Source organism: Mobula birostris, chromosome 5 (assembly GCF_030028105.1).
Source record: "Mobula birostris isolate sMobBir1 chromosome 5, sMobBir1.hap1, whole genome shotgun sequence".
NCBI classification, from domain to species: domain Eukaryota; kingdom Metazoa; phylum Chordata; class Chondrichthyes; order Myliobatiformes; family Myliobatidae; genus Mobula; species Mobula birostris.
The window spans coordinates 197371631-197398863 of NC_092374.1; the positions used below are offsets into that span (position 1 = coordinate 197371631).

A 27233-nucleotide genomic window follows, 5' to 3' on the forward strand; every position below is an offset into this window, starting at 1 on the left:
GCAACAGAGGATGAGAGGTGACCTGATAGAGGTGTATAAGATGATGAGAGGCATTGATCGTGTGGATAGTCAGAGGCTTTTTCCCAGGGCTGAAATGGCTGCCACTAGAGGCCACAGGTTTAAGGTGCCTGGAAGTAGGTACAGAGGTTTTGTCGGGGTAAGTTTTTTACGCAGAGAGTGGTGAGTGCGTGGAATGGGCTGCCGGCGGCGGTGGTGGAGACAGAAACAATGGGATCATTTAAGAGACTCCTGGATGGCTACATGGAGCTTAGAAAAATAGAGGGCTATGGGTAAAGCCTAGGTAGTTCTAAGGTAAGAACATGTTCAACACAGCTTTGTGGGCTGAAGGGCCCTTATTGTGCTGTATGTTTTCTATGTTTCTATGTTTCTAATGCTGACACTTCATTTTAAATTCAGCTATCAATGCAGTTATTTGCATAGATGGCAAGCAAAAATAAATCATTGTATCTTGGTACCGGGGAAAATAATAAACCAATTTAATAATTTACCTGAATAAATAATCTTGCAGGGAAAAAAACCTGAGCTAACATATTTTATTGACAGTATTCCTATATCCATTTGGGAATGAATGTAACTCATCCTAACAGCAATTGCATTCAGGATTGGAAATCTATTCAACTTCTCTGAAACACTGCCTCCTTCTGGTAAAGATGGAAATGAGGCAGGCTGTTGATTATCCATCAAAAGTTTGGCCATAACTGGAGAGAACTTAGGAATCGAAGTGATTCCTCTTTGGATAGAGTCACACATTCAATCAACTTCTCGGTTGTTGGCCCATCTGTGGTATCGTTCTGGCGTGCCTCGATGAGAGAAGGTTGCATATCTTCCGAAGCTCCTTCAACTGGTACTGAAATTCTTCCTTCTCTGCCGTCTGGTTGGCTTCCAACCAGGAAATGGTCTGGTTGCACTTTTTGGTAACTTTGTTCTTCTCTTCTTCACAGATCTTGCCCCTCAGCTCCTCACCCTCCACTGAGCGTCTGATGTGGAAAGCGTAGAACACGAGGGAGTTCTTGCTGGCAACCCGTTCACGTTGCTGCTTGTCTTTGGCTTTATATTTTTCAGCCTCCTGCACCATCCTGTCAATTTCTGCCTTACTCAGCCTGCCCTTGTCGTTGGTGATGGTGATCTTGTTTGTTTTCCCGGTGCTCTTGTCAACAGCAGAGTCATTGAGAATGCCATTGGCATCGATATCGAAGGTCACCTCAATCTGGGGTACGTCACGAGGAGCGGGAGGGATGCCACTCAACTCAAACTTGCCCAGAAGGTTGTTGTCCTTGGTCATGGCTCTCTTGCCTTCAAACACCTGAATAAGGACCTCAGGCTGGTTATCAGAGTAGGTGCTGAAGATCTGGGTCTGCTTGGTGGAGATGGTGGTGTTACGCTTGATAAGGGTGGTCATGACTCCACCTGCCGTCTCCAGCCCCAATGACAGAGCAGCAACATCCAGGAGTAGCAGATCCTGAACATTCTCCGACTTGTCGCCCATCAGAATGGCCGCCTGGACAGCTGCCCCATAGGCCACGGCCTCGTCGGGGTTGATGCTCTTGTTCAGCTCCCGACCATTGAAGAAATCTTGCAGCAGCTTTTGGATCTTGGGGATTCGGGTGGAGCCTCTGACCAGGACAATTTCATGGATCTGGGATTTGTCCAGCTTTGTATCTCTCAGAGCTTTCTGCACTGGCTCCAGAGAGCCCCTGAACAGGTCAGAGTTCAGCTCCTCAAAGCGAGCCCTGGTGATTGAGGTGTAGAAATCAACATCCTCAAACAGAGAGTCAATCTCAATACTGGCTTGGGTGCTGGAAGACAGCGTTCTCTTTGCTCTCTCACAGGCCGTCCGCAGCCTCCTCACCGCTCTCTTGTTCTGACTGATGTCTTTCTTGTATTTCCGCTTGAACTCCTCACTGAAATGATTGACCATGCGGTTGTCAAAGTCCTTTCCTCCCAGGTGGGTATCTCCAGCTGTTGATTTCACTTCAAAGATACCGTCATCGATGGAGAGAATGGACACATCGAAGGTGCCACCACCCAGGTCAAAGATGAACACATTACGCTCCCCTTTGCCTTTCTTGTCCAGACCATAGGCAATGGCAGCTGCTGTTGGCTCATTGATGACACGCAGGACATTGAGACCAGCTATCACACCAGCATCTTTGGTTGCCTGGCGTTAGGAGTCATTGAAGTAAGCAGGAACGGTGATGACAGCGTTGGTGACATTGTAGCCAAGGTAAGCCTCAGCAATTTCCTTCATCTTTTAATATGAAAGTGGATTGGGAAAGTTGGGAAGGTAATGGATCTCAGGAGAGGGAGTTTGTAGAATGCCTACAGGATGGCTTTTTGGAGCAACTTGTCCAGAAGCCCACCAGGGGACCGGCTGTTTTGGATTGGGTGCTGTGTAACGAACCTGAGGCGATTAGGGAGCTGCAGGTAAAGGAACCTCTTGGAAGTAGTGATCATAATATGATTGAGTTCAGTTTCAAATTCGAAAAGGAGAAGCTGGTATCAGGTGTATCGATATTTCAGTGGAACAGGGGAAATTACAGTGGTATGAGAGAGGAACTGGCCCAAGTCAATTGGAAAAGTAAACTAAATGGAGGGACGGCAGAGCAGAATTGGATGAAATTCCTACAAGAAATAAGGAAAATGCAGGAAAAATATATTCCAAGAAAAAAGAAAATCATGAATAGAAAAATAGCACAAATGTGGCTAACGAGAGAGGTTAAGGCAAAAATAAAAGCAAAAGAAACGCGTACAAAGAAGCAAAAATTAGTGGGAAAAATGACGACTGGAAGACCTTTAAAAACTTACAGAAAGAAACTAAGAAAGTCATTAGGAAAGAAAAGATGAATTATGAAAGGAAGTTGGCGATTAACATAAAAAAGGATACTAAGAGTTTTTTTAAATATATGAAGAGTAAAAGAGTGACAAGAGTAGATATGGGACCGATTGAAAATGATGCTGGAGTAATTATAATGGATAACAAAGAGATGGCGGAGGAACTGAATGAGTATTTTGCATCAGTCTTCACAGTGGAAGACATGAGCAATATACCTGATAGCCAGAGGTATCAGGGAATAGAATTAGGTACAGTCAAGATAACTAGAGAGAAAGTGCTTGGGTAGCTAAATGGACTAAGAATAGATAAGTCTCCTGGCCCAGATGAGGTGCACCCAAGGGTTCTGAAGGACGTGGCTTTGGAGATTGTGGAAGCATTGGAAATGATATTCCAGGAATCAATAGACTCTGGCATGGTTCCGGAGGATTGGAAGGTCGCAAATGTAGTTCTGCTATTTAAGAAAGGAAGGAGGCAGCAAAAAGAAAATTACAGACCTATTAGTCTGACATCGGTGATTGGAAAGACATTGGAGTCAATCCTCAAGGACGAGGTTATGAAATATCTCGAGGTGCATGACAAGATAGGCCGAAGCCAGCATGGTTTCATGAAGGGAAGATCCTGCCTTACCAACTTATTGGAATATTTTGAGGTAATCTCGAAAAAGATTGACAAGGGAGAGGCTGTGGATGTTGTGTATTTGGATTTTCAAAAGGCCTTCGATAAGGTACTGCATATGAGGCTGCTTAATAAGATGAGAGCCCATGGAATTATAGGAAAGATATTGAAATGGGTGGAGCATTGGTTGACAGGCAGAAAGCAAAGGGTGGGGATAAAGGGATCCTATTCTGATTGGTTGCCGGTTACTAGTGGTGTTCCGCAGGGGTCAGTGTTGGGGCCGCTTCTTTTTACAACGTATATCGATGATTTAGATTATGGATTAAATGGTTTTGTGGCCAAGTTTGCGGATGACACCAAGATAGGTGGAGGAGCAGGAAATGTTGAAGAAACGGAAAGGTTGCAGAGAGACTTAGTCAGTTTAGGAGAGTGGGCAAAGAAATGGTAGATGAGATACAATGTTGACAAATGTACGGTTGTACATTCCGGAAGAAGAAATAATCGGGCAGATTATTATTTAGATAGGGAGAAAATTCAAAAATCGGAAGTGCAAAGGGACTTGGGGGTCCTCGTGCAGGATACCCTAAAGGTTAACCACCAAGTTGGATTGGCAGTAAGGAAAGCGAATGCTATGTTGGCATTCATTTCAAGAGGAATAGTGTATTAGAGTAAAGAGGTGTTGATGAGGCTCTTTGGGGCATTAGTGAGACCTCATTTGGAATACTGTGTACAGTTTTGGGCCCCCTATCTTAGAAAGGATATACTGATGTTGGAGAGAGTTCAGTGAAGATTTACGAGGATGATTCCTGGAATGCAGGGGCTAACATATGAGGAGCGTCTGTCGGCTCTTGGATTGTACTCATTAGAGTATAGAAGAATGTGAGGGGGTCTCATAGAAACGTTTCGAATGTTGAAAGGGTTGGACAGAGTAGACATGGAAAGGTTGTTTCCCTTGGTGGGTGAGTCCAGGACAAGAGGCCATAGTCTTAGAATTAGAGGGTACCCAGTTAGAAACAGAGATGAGGAGAAATTTTTTTAGCCAGAGGGTCATGGATTTGTGGAATTCATTGCCACATATGGCTGTGGAGGCCTGATCATTGAGGGTGTTTAAGGAGGAGGTTGACAGGTATCTAATTAGTCAGGGTATCAAGGGATATGGGGAAAAAGCCAGAAATTGGAACAGGATGGGTGAATAGTTTAGCTCATGGGGGAGCTGCGGAGCAGACTCGATGGGCCGAATGGCCTACTTCTGCTCCTTTGTCTTGTGATCTTGTGCTCTTGGTCAGCACCATGGAGGAAATATCCTCTGGGTAAAAGATCTGGTTCTCCATGGTCCATCTATAGCAGTTTTCGACTCTTTTAGGTGACAAATCAAGTCCCTTTAAACTCCTAGTCCTGCAAAAAACATACAAAGGTATTTGATTCGGTCCAGTACATCAAGGGTAAACCCCCTCCCTCCCACAACCATTGAGCAGATCTACATGAAACGCTGTTGTAGGAAAGCAGCATCCACCATCAGTGATCCCACCACCCAGGCCAAGCTCTTTTCTCACGGCTGCCATCAGGTAGAAGGTACAGATGCCTCAGGACTCACACCACCAGGTTCAGGAACAGTTACTACCCCTCAACCATCAGGCTCTTGAACAAAAGAGGATAACTACACTCATCTATGAGATGTTCCCACAACCTATTATCTCACTTTAAGGACTCTTTATCTTGTTATTTCGTGCTCTCATTATTTATTGCAAAAGATAAACAGATATATAGATTTGCATTTGCATAGTTTGCTGTCTTGTATGCTCCACTTGATCTTTCATTGATCCTGCTTACAGTTACTATTTTATACATTTGCTGAGTATCTCGGGGTGTCTATGTAGTGACTTGTATGTACACTGATAATAAATCTTACTTTGAACTTTCAAATGCACAAACCCTCTCAGACAACAAGTTTCCAGATTCCAACCACCCCCTGTGGGATGAAGTTCACTCTCAGGCCCCAGTAACCCTCGTTCCTAAACTCTGGTTTGAACTCGACTGTCCACTGGGTAAACAATGACCTTGTCCACGCTACCTGGGCCCCTCTCTCCCATTTATGATCACCATTACCCTCCCAAAGAAAACAGATCTAACCTGACCCGTCACTGGATTTCTCTCAGTTGTCGTGGGGTGGGTGGGGGGGGTGAAGGCAAAACCCAACAGCTTGAAAATTGATGAGAAACACTTATAGAAGAGGTTAAGAGATTTTCTCTGAATAGAAATATCAAATACTTGCATTTTTATGATGAGGGAATGAGTTTAAATGAAATTTTTTTCACACAAAGGTTGGTGGTTTTCCCCGGAACTGCTGGGTATGAAGAGATAAGGCAGACATCCCACCCTGCAAAAACTCATTTCAGGGAGGTATCACCACAAGTTCGGGGAAGTAGCACCCCACCCCCCCGCAACCCCATATCCCCGCCGCCCCCCCCCCTCCACCGACCTCCAAGGGTGTATGTAATACTTTGTTTGGTGATTTTGTCTAATCTGTAAACTAAGTTGGGGACATGCAGCAAAAGTGACATTAAAATATGTACTTATATCATCATGTTTGTTCTATTACAACTTTAAGCAAGTCTACAGGGAGTTTGGCCTCATCACATAGGACATCAATAGCATATCTCCTTGGCAGCCAGCCAGCTAGTTTAAATCAGGGGTCCCCAACCTTTTTTGCACCGCGCACTGGTTTAATATTGACAATATTCTTGCGAACCGGCCTACCCAGGGGGGTCGGGGGGGTGGGTGTTAAACGCGACCGGAATATAGGTGATAAGTCAACCATAAGTCACTTGTAAGTGGCTAATACACTCAATTTCATTTCTAAAGGGGTTTATCTAAAGAATTTCATACTAAACACACAGCGCATATTTTCCTCGCATGAATATAGTAATAAGTCAATTATAACAGTGGTCCCAAACATCCGGGCCGCGAAGCATGCAGGGGTGCAGCGGTAGCCACAACGCACCCAGTACATCTTTAAGAAAAAAGCCAAAATAAACAAGCTAATTGATTAGGTGCCGCCCGGCACATAAATGTTGGCCCAGATCAGAGACGACGCCATCGGCAAACAGCGTCAGGGAGCCACTATCGATTTGCGGGAGACTCCCGGAACTTCCTGGAGAGGTGGGATGTCTGAATTAGGGATCGTCTGTAGGCAGAAGGGTTTTAATTTAGCATAACGTTGCGTACAGGCATTTTGGGCCGAAAACCCTGCTGGTGTGTTCAGTCTCCCTTCATAAGTGAACAGCTGACAGCCCAGCAACTTCCTGCCTAAGTCAGGTGTATGTACACTTCTGACTTCAACTGTGCATGAGGAGTAAAAGTATTTATGTTGCGTTTCTAAATGTGCAATATGCAATTTATAGTAATTTATAAAGAATAGTATGTACAACAGGACAGTCAATATAACATAGAAATACAATTGTATCAGCATGAATTAGTCAGTCTGATGGCCTGGTGGAAGAAGCTGTCCTGGAACCTGTTGGTCCTGGCTTTTATGCTGTGGTAATGTTTCCCGGATGGTAAAAGCTGGAACAGTTTGTGGTTGGGGTAACTCAGGTCCCCAGTGATGCTTCAAGCCCTTTTTACACACACCAGTCTCTGTAAGTATCCTGAAAAGTGGGAAGTTCACATCTACAGATGCTCTAGGCTGTCCGCACCACTCTCTGCAGAGTCCTGTGATTGAGGAAAGTACAGTTCCCATACCAGGCAGTGATGCAGCCAGTCAGGCTGCTCTTATTGTGCCCTTGAAGAAAGGTAGAACATAGAAACATAGAAAACCTACAGCACAATACAGGCCCTTCGGCCCACAAAGTTGTGCCAAATATGTCCCTACCTTAGATATTACTAGACTTACCAATAGCCCTCTATTTTTCTAAGCTCCATGTACCTATCCAAAAGTCTCTTAAAAGACTCCATCATATCTGCCTCCACCACCATTGCCGGTAGCCCATTCCACGCACTCACCACTCTCTGAGTAAAATACTTACCCCTGACATCTCCCCTGTACCTTCTGCCCAGCACCTTAAACCTGTGTCCTCTTGTGGCAACCATTTCAGCCCTGGGAAAAAGCCTCTGACTATCCATCTCTTATACACCTCTCATCCTCTGTCGCTCCAAGGAGAAAAGGCCGAGTTCACTCAACCTATTCTCATAAGGCATGCTCCCCAATCCAGGCAACAATCTTGTAAATTTCCTCTGCACCCTTTCTACGGCTTCCACATCGTTCCTGTAGTGAGCCGAACAGAACTGAGCACAGTACTCCAAGTGGGGTCTGACCACGGTCCTATAGCTGCAACATTACCTCTCAGCTCCTAAATTCAATTCCAGGATTGATGAAGGCCAATACACTGTATAACTTCTTAACCACAGAGTCAACCTGCACAGCCGCTTTGATTGTCCTATGGACTCGGACCACAAGATTCCTCTGATCCTCCACACTGCCAAGAGTCTTACCATTAATACTATATTCTGCCATCATATTTGACCTACCAAAATGAACCACTTCACACTTATCTGGGTTGAACTCCATCTGCCACTTCTCAGCCCAGTTTTGCATCCTATCTCTCTCTCTCTCTCTCACTCACTCCCTCTCTCCCTCGCTCCCTCTCCCCTCTCTCCCTCTCCCCTCTCTCCCTCTCCCCTCTCTCCCTCTTTCCCTCTCTCCCTCTCCCCTCTCTCCCTCTCTCCCCCTCTCTCTCTATCCATCCATCCATCCCATGGGATTATGATGGTTCCTTTCAGTCAGTTAGTGGGGTTGACCCCACTCCTCAGAAAGGAACTGCGTGTGCGTGAGTGGATTTTAGGTGAGTAGGGGGTTGCACAGGTCCAGACCCACCCTCTCGACATCCCCTCCCGGATCCAGCGGCATGGTGGGGTCCAAGACAGCTGGGGGAAGTTCTGTTGCAGTGAATGGCCAGACCAAGCTTCGATGCAAGGGATGCCCTTTCCGCGCTTCACTAGATGGCCGTTGACCCTACGAGAGGATTCACCCGCCCTTTGGTAGGTCTTGATTTTCGTCCCATAGGGTGTCTAGCCACCCTCTTCACCAGGCCAGCCTGGTGGGGGAGCCGGTTTAGTCGCTGACCACCCGAACCTGCGACAGGTAGTACTGGGTTACATGGTACCAGTAGCACTCATACGAGTGACCTGACCTGTCAATGAACCGCTGTAACCTCTGACAGCCCTCCATACTATCCACAACACCTCCAACTTTTGTGTCATCAGCAAACTTACTAACCCATCCCTCCACTTCCTCATCCAGGTCATTTATAAAAATCACGAAGAGTAAGGGTCGCAGAACAGATCCCTGAGGCAATCCACTGGTGACCGACCTCCATGCAGAATACGACCCATCTACATCCACTCTTTGCTTTCTGTGGGCAAGCTAGTTCTGGATCCACAAAGCAATGTCCACTTGGATCCCATGCCTTCTTACTTTCTCAATAAGGTTTGCATGGGGTACCTTATCAAATGCCTTGCTGAAATCCATATACACTACATCTACTGCTCTTCCTTCATCAATGCATTTAGTCACATCCTCAAAAAATTCAATCAGGCTCATAAGGCACGACCTGCCTTTGACAAAGCCATGCTGACTACTCCTAATCGTATTATACCTTTCCAAATGTTCATAAGTCCTGCCTCTCAGGATCTTCTGCATCAGGTTACCAACCACTGAGGTAAGACTCACTGGTCTATAGTTTCCTGGGCTATCTCTACTCCCTTTCTTGAATAAAGGAACAACATCCGCAACCCTCCAATCCTCCGGAACCTCTCCCGTCCCCACTGATGATGCAAAGATCATCGCCAGAGGCTCAGTAATCTCCTCCCTCGCCTCCCACAGTAGCCTGGGGTACATCTCATCCAGTCCTAGCGACTTATCCAACTTGATGCTTTCCAAAAGCTCCAGCACATCCTCTTTCTTAATATCTACATGCTCAAGATTTTCAGTCACCATGCTATAATCACCAAGATCCTTTTCCATAATGAATACTGAAGTAAAGTATTCATTAAGTACCTCTGCTATTTCCTCCAGTTCCATACACACTTTCTTACTGTCACACCGGATAGGTGCTATTCTTTCACGTCTTATCCTCTTGCTCTTCACATACATGTAGAATGCCCTCGAGTTCCCTTAATTCTGCCCACCAAGGCCTTCTCATGGCCCCTTCTGGCTCTGTTAATTTCCTTCTTAAGCTCCTTCCTATTAGCCTTATAATCTTCTAGATCTCTAGCTTTACCTAGCTCTCTGAACCTTTTGTAAGCTTTTCTTTTCTTCTTGACTAGATTTATTACAGCCTTTGTACACCACAGTTCCTATACCCTAGCATAACTTCCCTGTCTCATTGGAACGTACCTATGCAGAACTCCACACAAATATCCCCTGAACATTTCTTTCATACTTTTCCCTGAGAACATCTGTTTCCAATTTAAGCTCCCAATTTCCTGCCTGATAGACCCATAATTCCCCTTACTCCAATTAAACCCTTTTCAGACTTGTCTGTTCCTATTTCTCTCCAATGCTATTGTAAAGGAGATAGAATTATGATCACTATCTCCAAAATGCTCTCCCACTGAGAGATTCAAGTGCAACCTGTCCTTTTTGTACAGGTCACACCTGCCCCAAAAGAGGTCCCAATGATCCAGAAATCTGAATCCCTGTCCCCTGCTCCAATCTCTCAGCCACACATTTATCCTCCACCTCATTCTATTCCTATTCTCACTGTCATGTGGCACAGGCAGTAATCCCGAGATTACTACCTTTGTGGTCCTGCTTCTCAACTTCCTTCCTAACTCCCTGCAGTCTGTTTTCAGGACCTCTTCCCTTTTCCTACCTATGTCATCGGTACCAATATGTACCACGACCTCTGGCTGTTCTCCCTCCCACTGCAGAATATCTTGGACGCAGTCTGAAACATCCCAGACCCTGTCACCTGGGAGGCAAACTACCATCCGAGTTTCTTTTGTGCGTCCACATAATCGCCTGTCTGACTCCTAACTATAGAGTCCCCTATCACTACTGCCATCCTCTTCCTTTCCCTACCCTTCTGAGCCACAGGGTCAGACTCTGTGCCAGAGGCACGACCACTGTTGCTTCCCCCAGGTAGGCTGTCCCCCCCAGCAGTACTCAAACAGGCGTACTTATTGTCAAGGGGTACAGCCACAGGGGTACTCTCCAGTACCTGACTCTTCCCCTTCCCCCTCCTGACTGTGACCTACTTGTCTGTCTCCCATGGCCCTGGTGTGACCACCTGCCTATAACTCCTTCCTATCACCTCCTCGTTCTCCCTGACCAGGTGAAGGTCATCGAGCTGCATCTCCAGTTCCCTAACGCGGTCCCTTAGGAGCTACAGCTCGACACACCTGGTGCAGATATGGCCGTCCGGGAGGCTGGGAGACTCCAGGACCTCCCACATCTGACACCGAGCACAGAAAACTGACCTCACACACATACTCCCTCCTTTCTAAAAATAACACAGATAAACCTACCTCGCCTCGTCCCGTTACCGCCTAAACTCGTTGAGCCAAAGCACTATCACTCCGCTGCCCTCTGGATATGGTGGTTTTCTTTTTAAACCTTTCGCGCTCCACTGGCTGACGTCACGCGCCTGCACCGTCTTGTCTCTCATTTTCCCCGAGTAGTAAAACTGCCTTCGTTCCGGAAATCAGCCGTTCACTCGCAGCCTTCTTGCTCCGAATTCTTAGGATTTGGGGGCCCATACCAAACTTCTTCAATCATCTGAGGTGAAAGAGGTGCTGTTGTGCTTTTTTTCACCACACAGCCAGTATGTACAGATCACGTGAGATACTTGGTGATGTTTATGCTGAGGAACTTAAAGTTGTTCACCCTCTCAACTCCAGATATATTGATGTCAATAGGGATTAGCCTGTCTCCGTTCCTCAAGTAGTCCACAACCAGCTCCTTTGTTTTTGCGACATTGAGGGAGAGGTTGTTCTCTTGACGCCACCGTGTCAGGGTGAAGACTTGTTCTCTGTAAGGCTGCATCAACATTCGTTGAGATCAGGCCAATCAATGTAGCATCGTCAGCAAATTTAATTAGCAGGTTGGAGCTGTGAGTGACGACACAGTCGTGGGTGTACAAGAAGTAAAGTGGGGGGCTTAGGACACAGTCCTCTGTTGAGGGTCAGAGGGTTGGAGATGAGGGAGCCCATTCTTACCACCTGCCAGCGATCTGACAGGAAGTCCAGGATCCAGCTACACAAGGTAGGGTCAAGGCCAAGTTCTCTGAGTTTCTTGTCAAGCCTGGAGGGAATTATAGTGTTGAATGCTGAACTGTTGTCCAAGAACAGCATTCTCATATAAGCTTCCTTCTTCTCCAGATGTGTTACAGTGCTAGTGACACAGTTCAATTCCGCCGCTGTCTACATGGAGTCTGTACTTACTCTCTGTAACTATGGGTTCCCCCCACCTACGTCACAAGTATGCATGGGTTCGTAGGTTAATTGGTCACATAGGTGTAACTGGGTGTGCGAGCCCATTGTGTCAGAAGGTGCTGTATCTCTAAATAAAATAAATAAGTAAGAACATCCAATCCGGAAGAAGGGTCTGGGCCCGAAACGTTGACTGCTTGCTCTTTTCCGTAGATGATACCTGGCCTGCTGAGTTCCTCCATCATTTAGTGTTTCCAGCACCTGCAGACTTTCTCGTGTTTGAAATAAGACAGTGACCTGAAGTTGTCTGAGGCTTGGCTGTCCTGGGAAAACCAGTCTGAATTCCTCTGTCTCAGAACAGAACTGAGAAAGTGAAATGACTGACACAAGAAAACCTGTGGATGCTGAAATCCAAGCAACGCGCATAAAATGCTGGAGGATCTCAGCAGGCCAGACGGCATCTGTGGAAAAGACTACAGTCAATGATTTGGGCCGAGACCCTTCATCAGGACTGGAGAAAAAAGATGAGAAGTCAGAGGAAGAAGTTGGGGGGAGGGGAGGAATAAATACAGGTAGTAGGAGATAGGGAGAGGAGAAGGGCGTGAAGTAAAGAGCTGGGAAGTAGATAAAGGACAGGAGAAAAGAGAATCTGATAGGAGAGGACAGAAGGCCATGGATCAAAGGGAAGAGGGAGGAGCACCAGAGGGAGCTGCTGGGCAGGCAAAGAGATAGGGCGAGAGAGGAAAATGGGAATGGGGAATGATGAAGGGGAGGCCAATTATCAGAATTTCGAGAAATCAGTGGTCATGCCATGAGGATGGAACATAATGTGTTGTTCCTTCAACCTATGAGTGGCCTCATTACAACAGTAGAGGAGGCCTTAGATAGACATGTCGGAATGGGAATGTGAAATGGAATTAAACTTGGTGGGTGACCACTGGGAGATCCCACTTTTTATGGCAGCTGGGGCATAGGTGCTCGATGAAGCAGTCTCCCAATCTATGTCGTGTCTCACCAATGTACAGGAGGCCACACCTGGAGCACCGGACACAGTAGGTGTCCCCAACGGGCTCACAGGAGAAATGACGTCTCTCCTGGAAGGACTGTTTGGGGCCCCGGATGATAGTGAGGGAGGAGGTGTAGGGGCAGGTGTAGCACTTGTTCCTCTTGCAAGGGTAAGTGTCAGGAAGGAGATCAGTGGGGAGGGTCAAATGGGCAAGGAGTCAGTAGGGAGTGATCCCTGCAGAAAGCAGAGAGTGGGAAGGGGAGGCGGCAAAGATGTGCTTAGAAGTGAGATCCTGTTGCAGATGGCGGAAGTTACAGAGAATTATGGACGTGGAGGCTGTTTGGGTGATAGGTGAATCCCTATCCCAGTCACTTCCACAACTCCGGCATTCTCTCTCCGCCACCTGCAATGGCTCTGTCCTCTACTATCTCCAACTTTCAATCGCCGGTTCTTCACCTTTCTCATGCCCTGCAAGGATCAGAAGGAAGATCACCCGTCTTCAGACTGCAGAACCTGCCATCTTTCTCCAACGCTGGCAGGCCCGCGATCCCTGCTGTCAACCTCAACGGTTCTAACGATACCGAGTAGATTCAGAACCCGGCTCCACCGCCATCAGTGCAGGTTCCAAGGACCTTGGACACCTTCAAAGTGCCGATTGTGCTTCCTCCAACCCCTCCTCCAGCCTGGACATTGATCAACAGCACCTCCAGGCCAGGACTTTACACGCTGTCCCAGTCTCCCCTTCCCCCAACACCCTCGCTCTGCAATCCCGTGTCTCTCGGGTCCTTCCACCAGCTCTTGGGTCCTCGGAGACCCCATCTTCCTCTCACCGCACCTTCCCTGAAGACCACGACCCTTCCATCTCCTCAGACACTATCAATCCGCTTGCCTCCTCTGATCCCAGCTCTCATCCATGCCGGGTCTTCACAATTCCCTCCGATCTTCCTCTCTCTGAGGAAGAACCTTCTGATGTCAGTCAGGGCCTCACCTTTGTAACACTGCGCGCACACCTCAGTGAGTTCCTCGTACACTATGACACCGAACTCTTCTTCCGCTGCCTCCATCTCTGTGCCTACTTCTTTGGCAAGGACTCCCCACCCCGCACTGATGACCCCATCTCCCGTCTTCAACTTTCCTCCTCTTCCTGGACACTCCAGTCTAGTCTCCTGCCAGCTTTGAATCTTTTCATTGCTGACTGCCGATGAGACATCAACCGTTTCGACTCCTCTCTCCAATCCTAATCTCTCTCCTGCCCAACACACAGCTCTCCACTCTCTCTGTACTAATCCTAACCTCGCCATCTAACCTGCAGGTAAGGGTGGGGTGCTGTAGTAGTCTGGCGAGCTGACCTCTACCTTGCTAAGGAAAGGCAACAACTCTCAGACACCTCCTCTTACTTACCCCTCGAACAGGACCCCTCTAAGGAGCACCAGGCCATTGTCTCTCACACCATCACCAATCTTATTAACTCTAGGTATCGCCCATCCACTGCCACCAACCTCATAGTTCCCTCACCCCATATCTCCCGTTTCTACCTCCTACCTAAGGTCCAAAAACCTCCTTCTTCCTGCCACACCAAACTTATATTTTCATTCCACAACTCAGATTTATCCCACCTGCTTCAGTCCCTTCCTATCTACATCTGTGACACTTCGCAAGCTCTTGATCTTTTCAATGATTTCAAGTTACCTGGCCCTGAGCATCTTACTTCCACTATGGATGTCCAGTCCCTGTACACCTCCATACCCCACCAGGAAGACCTCAAAGCTCTCCGGTTTTTTTTTCTGGACACCAGACCCAACCAGTTCCCCTCTACCACCACTCTCCTCCGCCTAACGGAACCTGTCCTCATTCTAAATAATTTTTCCTTTGGCTCCTCCACTTTCTTCAAACAAAAGGTATAGCCATGGGCACTCGCGTGGGTTTCAGCGATACCTGCCTTTTTGTCGGCTACGTGGAACAGTCTATATTCCAAGCCTACACTGATATCACTCCCCAACTTTTCCTACGCTACATCGACGAATGCATTGGTGCTGCTTCCTGCACCCTTGCAGAGCTCGTCGACTTCATCAAGTTTGCCTCCAACTTTCACCCTGCCCTCAACTTTACCTGGTCCATTTCCGACACCCTCCTCCCCTTTCTCAATCTCTCTATCTCTATCTCTGGACTCAGCTTATCAACTGGTATCTTTTGTAAACCCATTGAGTCTCACAGCAACCTGGACTATACCTCTTCCCACCCTGTTACTTGTAAAAACACCATCCCCTTTCTCTCAATTCCTCCGTTTCCGCTGCATCTGCTCTTAAGGTGAGGCTTTTCATTCCAGAACGAAGGAGATGTCCTCCTTCTTCGAAGAAAGAAGCTTTCCTTCCTCCACCACCAACTCTACCCTCACCCGCATCTTTTCCATTTCACACACGTCTGCTGTCACCTCATTCTCCCGCCACTCAACAGAGACGGGGTTTCTCTTGTCCTCACCTACCACCCCACCAGCCTCTGCATCCAGCACATAATACTCCATCACTTCTGCCATCTGCTACGGGATCCCACCACAAAGCACACCTTTCCCTCCCACTTTCTGCTCTCCGCAGGGATCACTCCCTGTATTGCATGGAACTGCTGCTGCTAAGTTAACAAATATCATGTCAGATGCCAGTGATAATAAACCTGATTCTGATTCTAGGAGGGAGAAATACAAGGTAGAAGGTGATTGCTGAATCTGGGAGAGGGGGAGGGTGAAGTAAAGATCTGGGAAGTCTATAGGTGAAAGAGATAAAGGGCAGGAGTAGAGGGAATCTGATAGGAGAGGACAGAAGGCCATGGATCACAGGGAAGGGGTAGGTCAGGATATAAGGTGAGAGAAGGAAATAAGAATGGAGAATGGTGTAGGAGAGGGGGACAGACATTACCAGAAGATCGAAAAATCGATGTTCATGCCATGAAGTTGGAGGCTATCCTGAGGTGTTGTTCCGCCAACTTGAGTGTGGCCTCATCGCAGCAATAAAGGAGGTCATTGACTAGCATGTCGGAATGGGAATGAAAGTGGAATTAAAACAGGTGGCTACTGGAAGTTCCTGCTTTTTCTGGTGGACTCAGGTGCTTGGCGAAGGAGTCTCCCAATTTACGTTGGCACTCATCGACACACAGAAGGACACACGAGCAGCACCCGACACAGTAGATGACCTCAACAGACTCACAGGTGAAGTGTTACTTCCCCTAGAGGACTATTTGGGGCCCAGAATTGTAGTGAGAGAGGAGTTGTAGGGGCAGGCATAGCACAAGTTTCACTTGCAAGGATGAGTGCCAGGAAGGAGATCAGTGGGGAGGGACGAATGGACAAGGGAGTCACGTAGGGAGTGATCCCTGCGGAGAGCAGAAAGTGGGAGGGAAAGGTACACTTTGTGGTGGGATCCCGTAGCAGATGGCAGAAGTTACGGAGTATTATGTGCTGAATGCAGAGGCTGGTGGGGTGGTAGGTGAGGACAACAGAAACCCCGTCTCTGTTGAGTGGCGGGAGAATGGGGTGACAGCAGACGTGCGTGAAATGGAAAAGATGTGGGTGAGGGTAGAGTTGGTGGTGGAGGAAGGAAAGCTTCTTTCTTCGAAGAAGGAGGACATCTCCTTCGTTCTGGAATGAAAAGCCTCACCTTAAGGGCAGATGCAGCGGAAACGGAGGAATTAAGAGAAAGAGGATGGCGTTTTTACAAGTAACAGGGTGGGAAGAGGTATAGTCCAGGTTGCTGTGAGACTCAGTGGGTTTACAAAAGATACCAGTTGATAAGCTGAGTCCAGAGATAGAGATAGAGAGATTGAGAAAGGGGAGGAGGGTGTCGGAAATGGACCAGGTAAAGTTGAGGGCAGGGTGAAAGTTGGAGGCAAACTTGATGAAGTCGACGAGCTCTGCAAGGGTGCAGGAAGCAGCACCAGTGCATTCATCGATGTAGCGTAGGAAAAGTTGGGGAGTGATATCAGTGTAGGCTTGGAATATAGACTGTTCCACGTAGCCAACAAAAAGGCAGGTATCGCTGAAACCCACGCGAGTGCCCATGGCTATACCTTTTGTTTGAAGGAAGTGGAGGAGCCAAAGGAAAAATTATTTAGAATGAGGACAGGTTCCGTTAGGCGGAGGAGAGTGGTGGTAGAGGGGAACTGGTTGGGTCTGGTGTCCAGAAAAAAAAAAACGGAGAGCTTTGAGGCCTTCCTGGTGGGGTGCGGAGGTGTACAGGGACTGGACATCCATAGTGGAAGTAAGATGCTCAGGGCCAGGTAACTTGAAATCATTGAAAAGATCAAGAGCTTGCGAAGTGTCACAGATGTAGATAGGAAGGGACTGAAGCAGGTGGGATAAGTCTGAGTCGTGGTATGAAAAAATAAGTTTGGTGTGGCAGGAAGAGGCAGGTTTTTGGACCTTGGATAGGAGGTAGAAAGGGGAGATGTGGGGTGAGGGAACTATGAGGTTGGTGGCAGTGGATGGGCGATCCCTAGCGGGGTCCTGTCCGAGAGGTAAGTACGAGGAGGTGTCTGAGAGTTGTTGCCTTTCCTTAGCAAGGTAGAGGTCAGTTCACCAGACTACTACAGTACCCCCACCCTTATCTGCAGGTTAGATGGTGAGGTTAGAATTAGTACAGAGAGAGTGGAGAGCTGTGCATTGGGCAGGAGTGAGATTAGGATTGGAGAGAGAAGTCGAGACGGTTGATGTCTCATTGGCAGTCAGCAATGAAAGGATTCAAAGCTGGCAGGAGACTAGACTGGAGTGTCCAGGAAGAGGAGGAAAGTTGAAGACAGGAGATGGGGTCACTGGCGCGGGGTGGGGAGTCCTTGCCAAAGAAGTAGACACAGAGACGGAGGCGGCGGAAGAGGAGTTTGGTGTCATGGTGCGCGAGGAACTCACTGAGGTGTGCGCGCAGGGTTACAAAGGTGAGGCCCTGACTGATGTCAGAAGGTTCTTCCTCAGAGAGGGGAAGGTCAGAGGGAATTGTGAAGACCCGGCATGGATGAGAGCTGGGATCAGAGGAGGCAAGGGGATTGATAGTGTCTGAGGAGATGGAAGGGTCGTGGTCTTCAGGGAAGGTGCGGTGAGAGGAAGATGGGGTCTCCGAGGACCCAAGAGCTGGCGGGAGGACCCGAGAGACACAGGATTGCAGAGCGAGGGTGTTGGGGGAAGGGGAGACTGAGACAGCGTGTAAAGTCCTGGCCTGGAGGTGCTGTTGATCAATGTCCAGGCTGGAGGAGGGGTTGGAGGTAGCACAATCGGCACTTTGAAGGTGTCCAAGGTCCTTGGAACCTGCACTGATGGTGGTGGAGCCGGGTTCTGAATCTACTCGGGATCGTTAGAACCGTTGAGGTTGACAGCAGGGATCGCAGGCCTGTCAGTGTTGGAGAAAGATGGCAGGTTCTGCAGTCTGAAGACGGGTGATCTTCCTTCTGATCCTTGCAGGGCATGAGAAAGGAGAAGAACTGGCGATTGAAAGTTGGAGATAGTAGAGGGCAGAGCCATTGCAGGCGGCGGAGAGAGAATGCCGGAGTTGTGGAAGTGACTGGGATAGGGATTCACCTATCACCCAACCAGCCTCCGCGTCCATAATTCTCCGTAACTTCCGCCATCTGCAACAGGATCTCATTTCTAAGCACATCTTTGCCGCCTCCCCTTCCCACTCTCTGCTTTCTGCAGGGATCACTCCCTACTGACTCCTTGCCCATTCAACCCTCCCCACTGATCTCCTTCCTGACATTTATCCTTGCAAGAGGAACAAGTGCTACACCTGCCCCTCCACCTCCTCCCTCACTACCATTCGGGGCCCCAAACAGTCCTTCCAGGAGAGGCGTCATTTCACCTGTGAGCACGTTGGGGACACCTACTGTGTCCGGTGCTCCAGTTGTGGCCTCCTGTATATCGGTGAGACACAACATAGATTGGGAGACCGCTTCATCGAGCACCTATTTTTTTTTATTTCAAAATATACTTTATTCAAAAATAAATATATACAATAAACCAATAACTTTTCATCCTTTACATACGTTTCCATTATACTCAGTAAAATACCCGTGTTTATAGCCACCCACGTGGCACTCCAGTAGTTCAGCTTAGCATCTCATTGTTGAGGGGTATACTCCCCACCCACCGACCCCTCCCACTCCCACGGGTGGAGAAACCTATACTGTGGTCCTTCCCCACCGGGCCCTTGCGGTGGCTGCACCGAGTTTCAGTGCGTCCCTCAGCACGTACTCCTGCAGCCGAGAGTGTGCCAGTCGGCAGCATTCTCCCACGGACATCTCCATGTGCTGGTAGATCATCAAGTTTCGGGCTGACCAAAGAGCGTCTTTCACCGAGTTGATGATCTGCCAGCAGCACCGGATGTTGGTCTCCGTGTGCGTCCCCGGGAACAGCCCGTAGATCAGAGAGTCCTCTGTCACGCAGCTGCTGGGGATGAAACGTGACACTAGCCCGTCCATCCTCCTCCACACCCTCTTTGCGAACTGGCAGTGTGCAAAGAGGTGGGTCACAGACTCCTCCTCACTGCAGTCCTCCCGTGGGCAGTGGGGTGCGGAGATGACGTTCCGGGCGTACAGGACGGCTCTGACTGGGAGGGCCCCTCTCACCGCCAGCCAGGCGAGGTCTTGGTGCCTGTTGGTGAGATCTGGCGATGAGGCATTTTGCCAGATGAACTGGACAGTCTGCTCAGGGAACCACCCCACTGTGTCCATCACGTCCTTCTCCTGCAGTGCCTGCAGGACACTTCGTGCCGACCACTGCCTGATGGCCTTGTGGTCAAAGGCGTTCTCCTGGAAGAACTTTGCTACGTGGGATAGGTATGCCGGCAACGACCAGCTGACTGGGGCGTTGCGCGGGAGTGGGGCCAGACCCATCCTTCGCAGCCAGGGCGACAAGTAGAACCTGGGCACATAGTGGTACTTGGTGCCCACATACCTGGGCTCTACACACAACCTGATGCAGCCACATACGAAGCTGGCCATCAGGGTGAGGGCGACATTGGGGACGTTCTTGCCCCCGTTGTCCAGGGACTTGTGCATGGCGGTCCGTCTCACCCGCTCCATCTTGGATCCCCAGACAAATCTGAAGACAGCCCGGGTGATTTCCGAGCTGTAGGAGCGGGGGACGGGCCAGACCTGCGCCAAGTACAGCAGCCCTGAGAGCACCTCACACCTGATGACCAGGTTCTTGCCCGTTATCGACAGGGAGCGCCCTCCCCACAGTCCCAGTTTCTGTTTCACCTTGGCAGTCCGCTCCTGCCAGTTCTTGTTGCACGCCTCAGCCCCTCCGAACCAGATCCCCAACACCTTCACGTGGTCAGACCTGATGGTGAAGGGGACGCTGGATCGGTCGGGCCAGTTGCCAAATAGCATGGCTTCGCTCTTCGTGCGGTTGACCCTGGCCCCCGACGCTAGCTCGAACTGTTCGCAGGTGCCAATCAACCTGCGAACTGACCTCGGATCAGAGCAGAAGACGGTGACGTCGTCCATGTACAGGGAGGTTTTCACTTGGGTCCCTCCACTGCCTGGCAGCGTCACCCCTCTTATGCCCTCATCCCTCCTGATGGCTTCCACAAAGGGTTCTATGCAGCAGACAAACAAGACAGGGGAGAGGGGGCAGCCCTGCCTGACTCCAGACCTGATGGGGAAGCTGTCTGTTTCCCACCCGTTGACCTGGACTGCACTACGGATGTCTGTGTAGAGCAGTCTGATCCAATTCCGGATTCCCTCCCCAAATCCCATTTTGGAGAGCACGTCCGCCATGTACGTGTGCGATATCCTGTCGAAGGCTTTCTCCTGGTCCAAGCTGACCAGGCAGGCGTCCACCCCCCTGTCCTGCACGTAGGCGATGGTGTCCCTCAGCAGCGCGAGGCTGTCTGAGATCTTCCTGCCCGGTACAGCACAGGTTTGGTCCGGGTGGATCACCTGTCCCAGAGCAGACTTGACCCTGTTGGCGATAGCCGTGGACAGGATCTTGTAGTCCACATTCAGGAGAGAGATGGGTCTCCAATTCCTAATGTCCTCCCTTTCCCCCTTCTGCTTGTAGATGAGGGTGATGATGCCCTTCCTCATGGACTCAGACATACTGCCGGCCAGAAGCATAGCGTTGTACACTTCCAGCAGGTCTGGGCCCATCCAGTTCCACAGAGCCGAGTACAACTCGGCCGGTAAGCCGTCGCTTCCGGGAGTCTTACCCGACCCGAAGGAACGGATGGAGCCTGTCAGCTGGTCCAGGGTCAGTGGCCGATCCAGACTCTCCCGCTTGCCGTCGTCTAAGACCTGCGTGATAGACGACAGGAAGTTGCGGGAGGCTGTGGATTCTGTGGCCTTTTCCTCGTACAGACCGGCATAGAAGGACTTGCAGATCCTCAGTATGTCGGTCTGCGAGGACGCGACTGAGCCGTCCTCTTCCTTAAGGTTGTGGATCACAGAGCTCCCCCTGTGCACCTTTTGGAAGAAGAAGCGTGAGCACGTCTCGTCCTGCTCCACGGTTTGGACCCTTGATCGGAAGATGATCTTGGAGGATTCAGCGGCGAGGTGCTGGGCTTGCCGGCCCTTCACCTCTCGCAGTTCCTCCCTGACATCCACCCCCTTCGACTGCAGAAGGAGAAGTTGCTGCAAATCTGTCTGGAGTTTACGCAGTTCCCTCTGCTCCTGCCTTCCCTTCTGAATACCCTTGCGGATGAAGAACCTCTTAATGTTCTCCTTGGTGGCTTCCCACCAGTGAACCGGGGAATCAAAGAAGGCTTTCAAGGTTCTCCAACCTGTGTACTCCCTCTCTAGTTCCTCGATGTTCTCTGGGGTCAGCAGCTTTACGTTCAGCTTCCACGTCCCCCTGCCTGCCTTCTGGTCCTCCCGTAAGTGACAGGTGGCTCTCAGAAGGCAGTGGTCAGAGAAGAACACCGGCGTGACGTCGGTGGACCTGACCGTGAGGGACTCAGACAGGAAGAGGAAGTCGATCCGGGAGCGGGCTGAGCCGTCCGATCGTGTCCAGGTGGCTTGCGGCTGTGCTTCACCTATGGGGGTGCCAAAGGCGTCGCGCAGCTTGGCTGTCTTCACCATTTCCCTCAGGAGTCTAGAGGTACTGTCTAGCCTGCCGTCGGCACTGCCGGGTCCTCCAGCCGCATCAATGGTGCAATTGAAGTCTCCGGCCATAACGACCGGCTGGGTCGTCACCAGCAGCTGTGGGAGCTGCTCGAAGACGGCCAGCCGCTCGCTCCGCACGGGGGAGGCGTACATGTTGATCAGCCGGAGCGGAGTGCCCCGGTATTTGACGTCTGCTACCAGGAGGCGCCCCGCAACCACCTCTTTAACTTGGGTGATTGAGAAGTTGCCTCCCCGCAGCAGAATCCCCAGGCCGGAAGCGCGACAATCGTTGCCCCCCGACCACACCGACAAACCTTTTTTCCACCACAGTGACCACCTCCGGTAGTTACGGAGATGTGGTAGTCCACACTCCTGGAGGAAGGTCACATCGGCCTTTACAGTGTCCAGGTACTGGAGCGTGCTGACGCATCGCCCAGTACTCTTCAAACTTCGCACATTCAAGCACGCCAATTTAAGGTCTGCCATCGTTAAGTCTTTTATTTTGGCTGCTCTCCGTCCTCACTCTTGCCATCCTGAGCCTTCATTCCCACCGCCTTTGTGAAGTTTTCCACCTCCTGTGGGCTCAGGTACTGCTGGTAGTACTCCTCCGTGTGTGGCCGTTCTGGTTCTGGGTCTGGGCCCGGGGGGTTGCTGACTTCCTGGGCTGCTTCCCCTTCCGGCTGCTGGGTGCCAGCCGTGGCTCTGCTCCCAGATTCCCGGAGCTCTGTGCGTCTGCTGCTCTCCGCCTCCTGTACTTGGGGGGTGGCCAGCAGACTTTCTCCCCTCTCTCTCCTCCTCTCCACCTGTTCTGCCAGCCGCTTCTTCCGCCGGGGCTGCTGGCCTCCCCCAACTCCTTCCTCCTCTGAAGAGGACAGGGTACCAGGGGCTGCGTGGTTCCCTGCCCTTTTCTGGCGTTGCTCCGCCTTCTGTCGCTTGGCCGCCGCCTTTTGGGTCTTTTTTCGTTTCACGACCTTCCATTCGGTTTCCCCCTCCGCTCTCCCCTCCTCCATGGACTCCTGCTCGTCGTTTGCCTGGTCCTGGAGGGTCTGCAGTGGGGTGGCAGGTCTTGGGGTGCTTGCACCTTCCTCCCTGGTCTCGTCATCCGTCCTGTCGGGTGCCTCATCTGCAGCGCTGGCGGGTACGTCCGCATCAGCCTGGGCCCTTTCAGGGCCAGCACCTCCCCTGGTCGCCTGTGCGTAGGTGCCCCCACGCTTCGGGCAGGCTCTGTACAGGTGGCCGGCCTGTCCGCAGAGGTTGCAGGCCTTGGCCTGCGTGCAGTCTTTGGTCAGGTGGCCTTCCATTTTACAGTTCTTGCACATCACCACCCTGCACTGGGCTGCGATGTGCCCTTCCTTGCCGCAGTTTCGGCACACCCTGGGTTGTCCCGCGTACACCATGTACCCTCGGTTCCCTCCGATGGCGAAGACGGAGGGGGGGTGGATGATGCCGCCGTTGGAATCCAACCTCAGCTTCACCTTCACCTGCCGTTTGCTGCTGGTGTTCCTACGCTCTCCACATACCGAGCGAGGAATGTAAGGACATCTAACACTGGCACGTGCGGGTTGAACATGTGCACCGTGATTGTCCTTTCCTGTTGCGTAGCCGTTGCAAAGAGGGGCTGTGCTTTCAGCAGCGACAGCGGCGCCTCTGTCCCCTTCAGCTGAAGCTGCTGGTACAGCTTCTGCCACCCTGCAGCCTGCCGGAAAGTGACATCGAAGAAGCCTGCGAAGTCCTGGACGCAGTAGATGTCATCGGGCGTAAATCCGCAGCAATCCAGCAAGACCTTCCGGATGAAGGTCTCTCGGGTGAAGCCGGTGCCCCCGTTCCGGTCTCGCACTGTCAGCCTGACAGTGTTCTTGATACCCTGGCCTCGAGCTGATGTACTGCTCGCTGCTGCCATCTTCTAACTTCTAACTCACTGCTGTCGTCGCTGGTATGGGGTGTTAGATTGGAGGCCAATCAGCATTAGGATCCACCCCTGCGTCAGCGCGAACTCTCCTCCTCCGCCTTCTGGTCTGATAAGAACAGATACTACACTTGATCTTAGCCAAAAGGCCGAGCACCTATGCCCCAGCTGCCATAAAAAGTGGGATCTCCCAGTGGTCACCCACCTATTTTAATTCCAATTCACATTTCCATTCCAACGTGTCTATCCAAGGCCTCCTCTACTGTTGTGATGAGGCCACACATAGGTTGGAGGAACAACACATTATATTCCGTCTGGGTAGCCTCCATCCTGATGGGATGAATAAGAGGGAGGAGAAGATGGCGGCGCGACGCAGCATGCGGCCGCTCCGAAATGATATCATATGTGTTTAACTAGGGGCCATGAACAATTCTGATTTGATGGAGACAGACGTGAGAAGCAGAGGAACATCTGGAGAAACTTCTGAAATGCCTGCTTCGCTGCTGCTGCTATTGTGCGATCAAGAATCTCAGGAGGGGAAGGCCCCAAATTCTTGGCTTTGCCTATTACCTGTTACCAGGGCTGGGGTCGAAGCGCTCGGCAGAGATGGTGCTCAGTGCTCGGTGTCGGAGGCTCAAAGTTTTCAGACGGACTCAAGAGTCGGCTGTGGACAGGTGCTTCCAGTGTGCTGCATCAGCAAGTTTGCGGCGCTGGAGGTTCACGGCAGGTAGAGTTTTTTTTCTTCCTTCTAACGTCTGCGTGAGATGATGGGACTTTCGAGGGACTTTGAGACTTTTTTTACTGTGCCCATGGTCTGTTCTTTATCAAATTACGGTATTGCTTTGCACTGTTGTAACTATATGTTATAATTATGTGGTTTTTGTCAGTTTTTCCATCTTGGTTTCTCTTGTGTTTCTGTGATATCATTCTGGAGGAACATTGTATCATTTCTTAATGCATGCATTACTAAATGACAATAAAAGAGGACTGCATGTCCTCATAATCAAATCCTCATGGCATGATCACAGATTTCTCGAAATTCCGATAATTGCCCCCCACCTTCCTCATTCTCCATTCCCATTTTCCTCTCTCGCCCTATCTCTTTACCTGCCCAGCAGCTCTCTCTGGTGCTCCTCCCTCTTCCCTTTGATCCATGGCCTTCTGTCCTCTCCTATCTGATTCTCTCTTCTCCTGTCCTTTATCTACTTCACAGCTCTTTACTTCACGCCCTTCTCCTCTCCCTATCACCTATTATGAGGCTATAAGGCTAGAACTTGCGGGTGTGAATTGGGATGATGTTTTTGCAGGGAAATGTACTATGGACATGTGGTCGATGTTTAGAGATCTCTTGCAGGATGTAAGGGATAAATTTGTCCCAGTGAGGAAGATAAAGATGAAGGAACCATGGGTGACAAGTGAGGTGGAAAATCTAGTCAGGAGGAAGAAGGCAGCATACATGAGGTTTCGGAAGCAAGGATCAGATGGGTCTATTGAGGAATATAGGGAAGCAAGAAAGGAGCTTAAGAAGAGGCTGAGAAGAGCAAGATGGGGGCATGAGAAGGCCTTGGCGAGTAGGGTAAAGGAAAATCCCAAGGCATTCTTCAATTATGTGAAGAAAAAAAGGATGACAGGAGTGAAGGTAGGACGGATTAGAGATAAAGGTGGGAAGATGTGCCTGGAGGCTATGGAAATGAGCAAGGTCCTCAATGAATACTTCTCTTCGGTATTTACCAATGAGAGGGAACTTGATGATGGTGAGGACAATATGAGTGAGGTTGATGTTCTGGAGCACGCTGATATTAGGTGAGAGGAGGTGTTGGAGTTGTTAAAATACATTAGGACAGATAAGTCCCCCGGGCCTGACGGAATATTCCCCAGGCTGCTCCACGAGGCGAGAGAAGAGATTGCTGAGCCCCTGGCTAGGATCTTTATGCCCCCGCCGTCCACTGGAATGGTACCGGAGGATTGGAGGGAGGCAAATGTTGTTCCCTTGTTCAAAAAAGTTAGTAGGGATAGTCCAGGTAATTATAGACCAGTGAGCCTTACGTCTGTGGTGGGAAAGCTGTTGGAAAAGATTCTTAGAGATAGGATCTATAGGCATTTAGAGAATCATGGTCTGATCAGGGACAGTCAGCATGGCTTTGTGAAGGGCAGATCCTGTCTAACAAGCCTGATAGAGTTCTTTGAGGAGGTGACCAGACATATAGATGAGGGTAGTGCAGTGGATGTGATCTATATGGATTTTAGTAAGGCATTTGACAAGGTTCCACACGGTAGACTTATTCAGAAAGTTAGAAGGCATGGGATCCAGGGAAGTTTGGCCAGGTGGATTCAGAATTGGCTTGCCTGCAGAAGGCAGGGGGTGGTGGTGGAGGGAGTACATTCAGATTGGAGGATTGTGACTAGTGGTGTCCCACAAGGATCTGTTCTGGGACCTCTACTTTTCGTGATTTTTATTAACGACCTGGATGTCGGGGTAGAAGGGTGGTTTGGCAAGTTTGCAGACGACACAAAGGTTGGTGGTGTTGTAGATAGTGTAGAGGATTGTCAAAGATTGCAGAGAGACATTGATGGGATGCAGAAGGGGGCTGAGAAGTGGCAGATGGAGTTCAACCCGGAGAAGTGTGAGGTGGTACACTTTGGAAGGACAAACTCCAAGGCAGAGTACAAAGTAAATGGCAGGATACTTGGTAGTGTGGAGGAGCAGAGGGATCTCGAGGTACATGTCCACAGATCCCTGAAAGTTGCCTCACAGGTGGATAGGGTAGTTAAGAAAGCTTATGGGGTGTTAGCTTTCATAAGTCGAGGGATAGAGTTTAAGAGTCGTGATGCAATGATGCAGCTCTATAAAACTCTGGTTAGGCTACACTTGGAGTACTGTGTCCAGTTCTGGTCACCTCACTATAGGAAGGATGTGGAAGCATTGGAAAGGGTACAGAGGAGATTTGCCTGGTTTAGAAAGTATGCATTATGATCAGAGATTAAGGCTTTACTCTTTGGAGAGAAGAAAGATGAGAGGAGACATGATAGAGGTGTACAAGATAAAAAGAGGAATAGATAGAGTGGATAGCCAGCGCTTCTTCCCCAGGGCACCGCTGCTCAATACAAGAGGACATGGCTTTAAGGTAAGGGGTGGGAAGTTCAAGGGGGATATTAGAGGAAGGTTTTTTACTCAGAGAGTGGTTGGTGTGTGGAATGCACTGCCTGAGTCAATGGTGGAGGCAGATACACTAGTGAAGTTTAAGAGACTACTAGACAGGTATGTGGAGGAATATAAGGTGGGGGCTTATATGGGAGGCAGGGTTTGAGGGTCGGCACAACATTGTGGGCCGAAGGGCCTGTAC

The 27233-nt window shown here is 49.8% G+C and overlaps 1 protein-coding gene and 1 pseudogene across 1 annotated transcript in view; both read right to left on the bottom strand.

The window, feature by feature from the left end:
• Positions 1 to 775: 775 nt before the first annotated feature.
• LOC140198459 (heat shock cognate 71 kDa protein-like) overlaps positions 776 to 27233 on the bottom strand; it is a 62414-nt gene continuing 35956 nt past the window's right edge. Inside the window, 1 exon segment of the mRNA XM_072259544.1 lies at positions 776 to 2245. Within this exon segment, the coding sequence (XP_072115645.1) occupies positions 776 to 2245 (1470 nt within the window).
• LOC140198539 (U2 spliceosomal RNA) lies at positions 23919 to 24050 on the bottom strand (annotated as a pseudogene).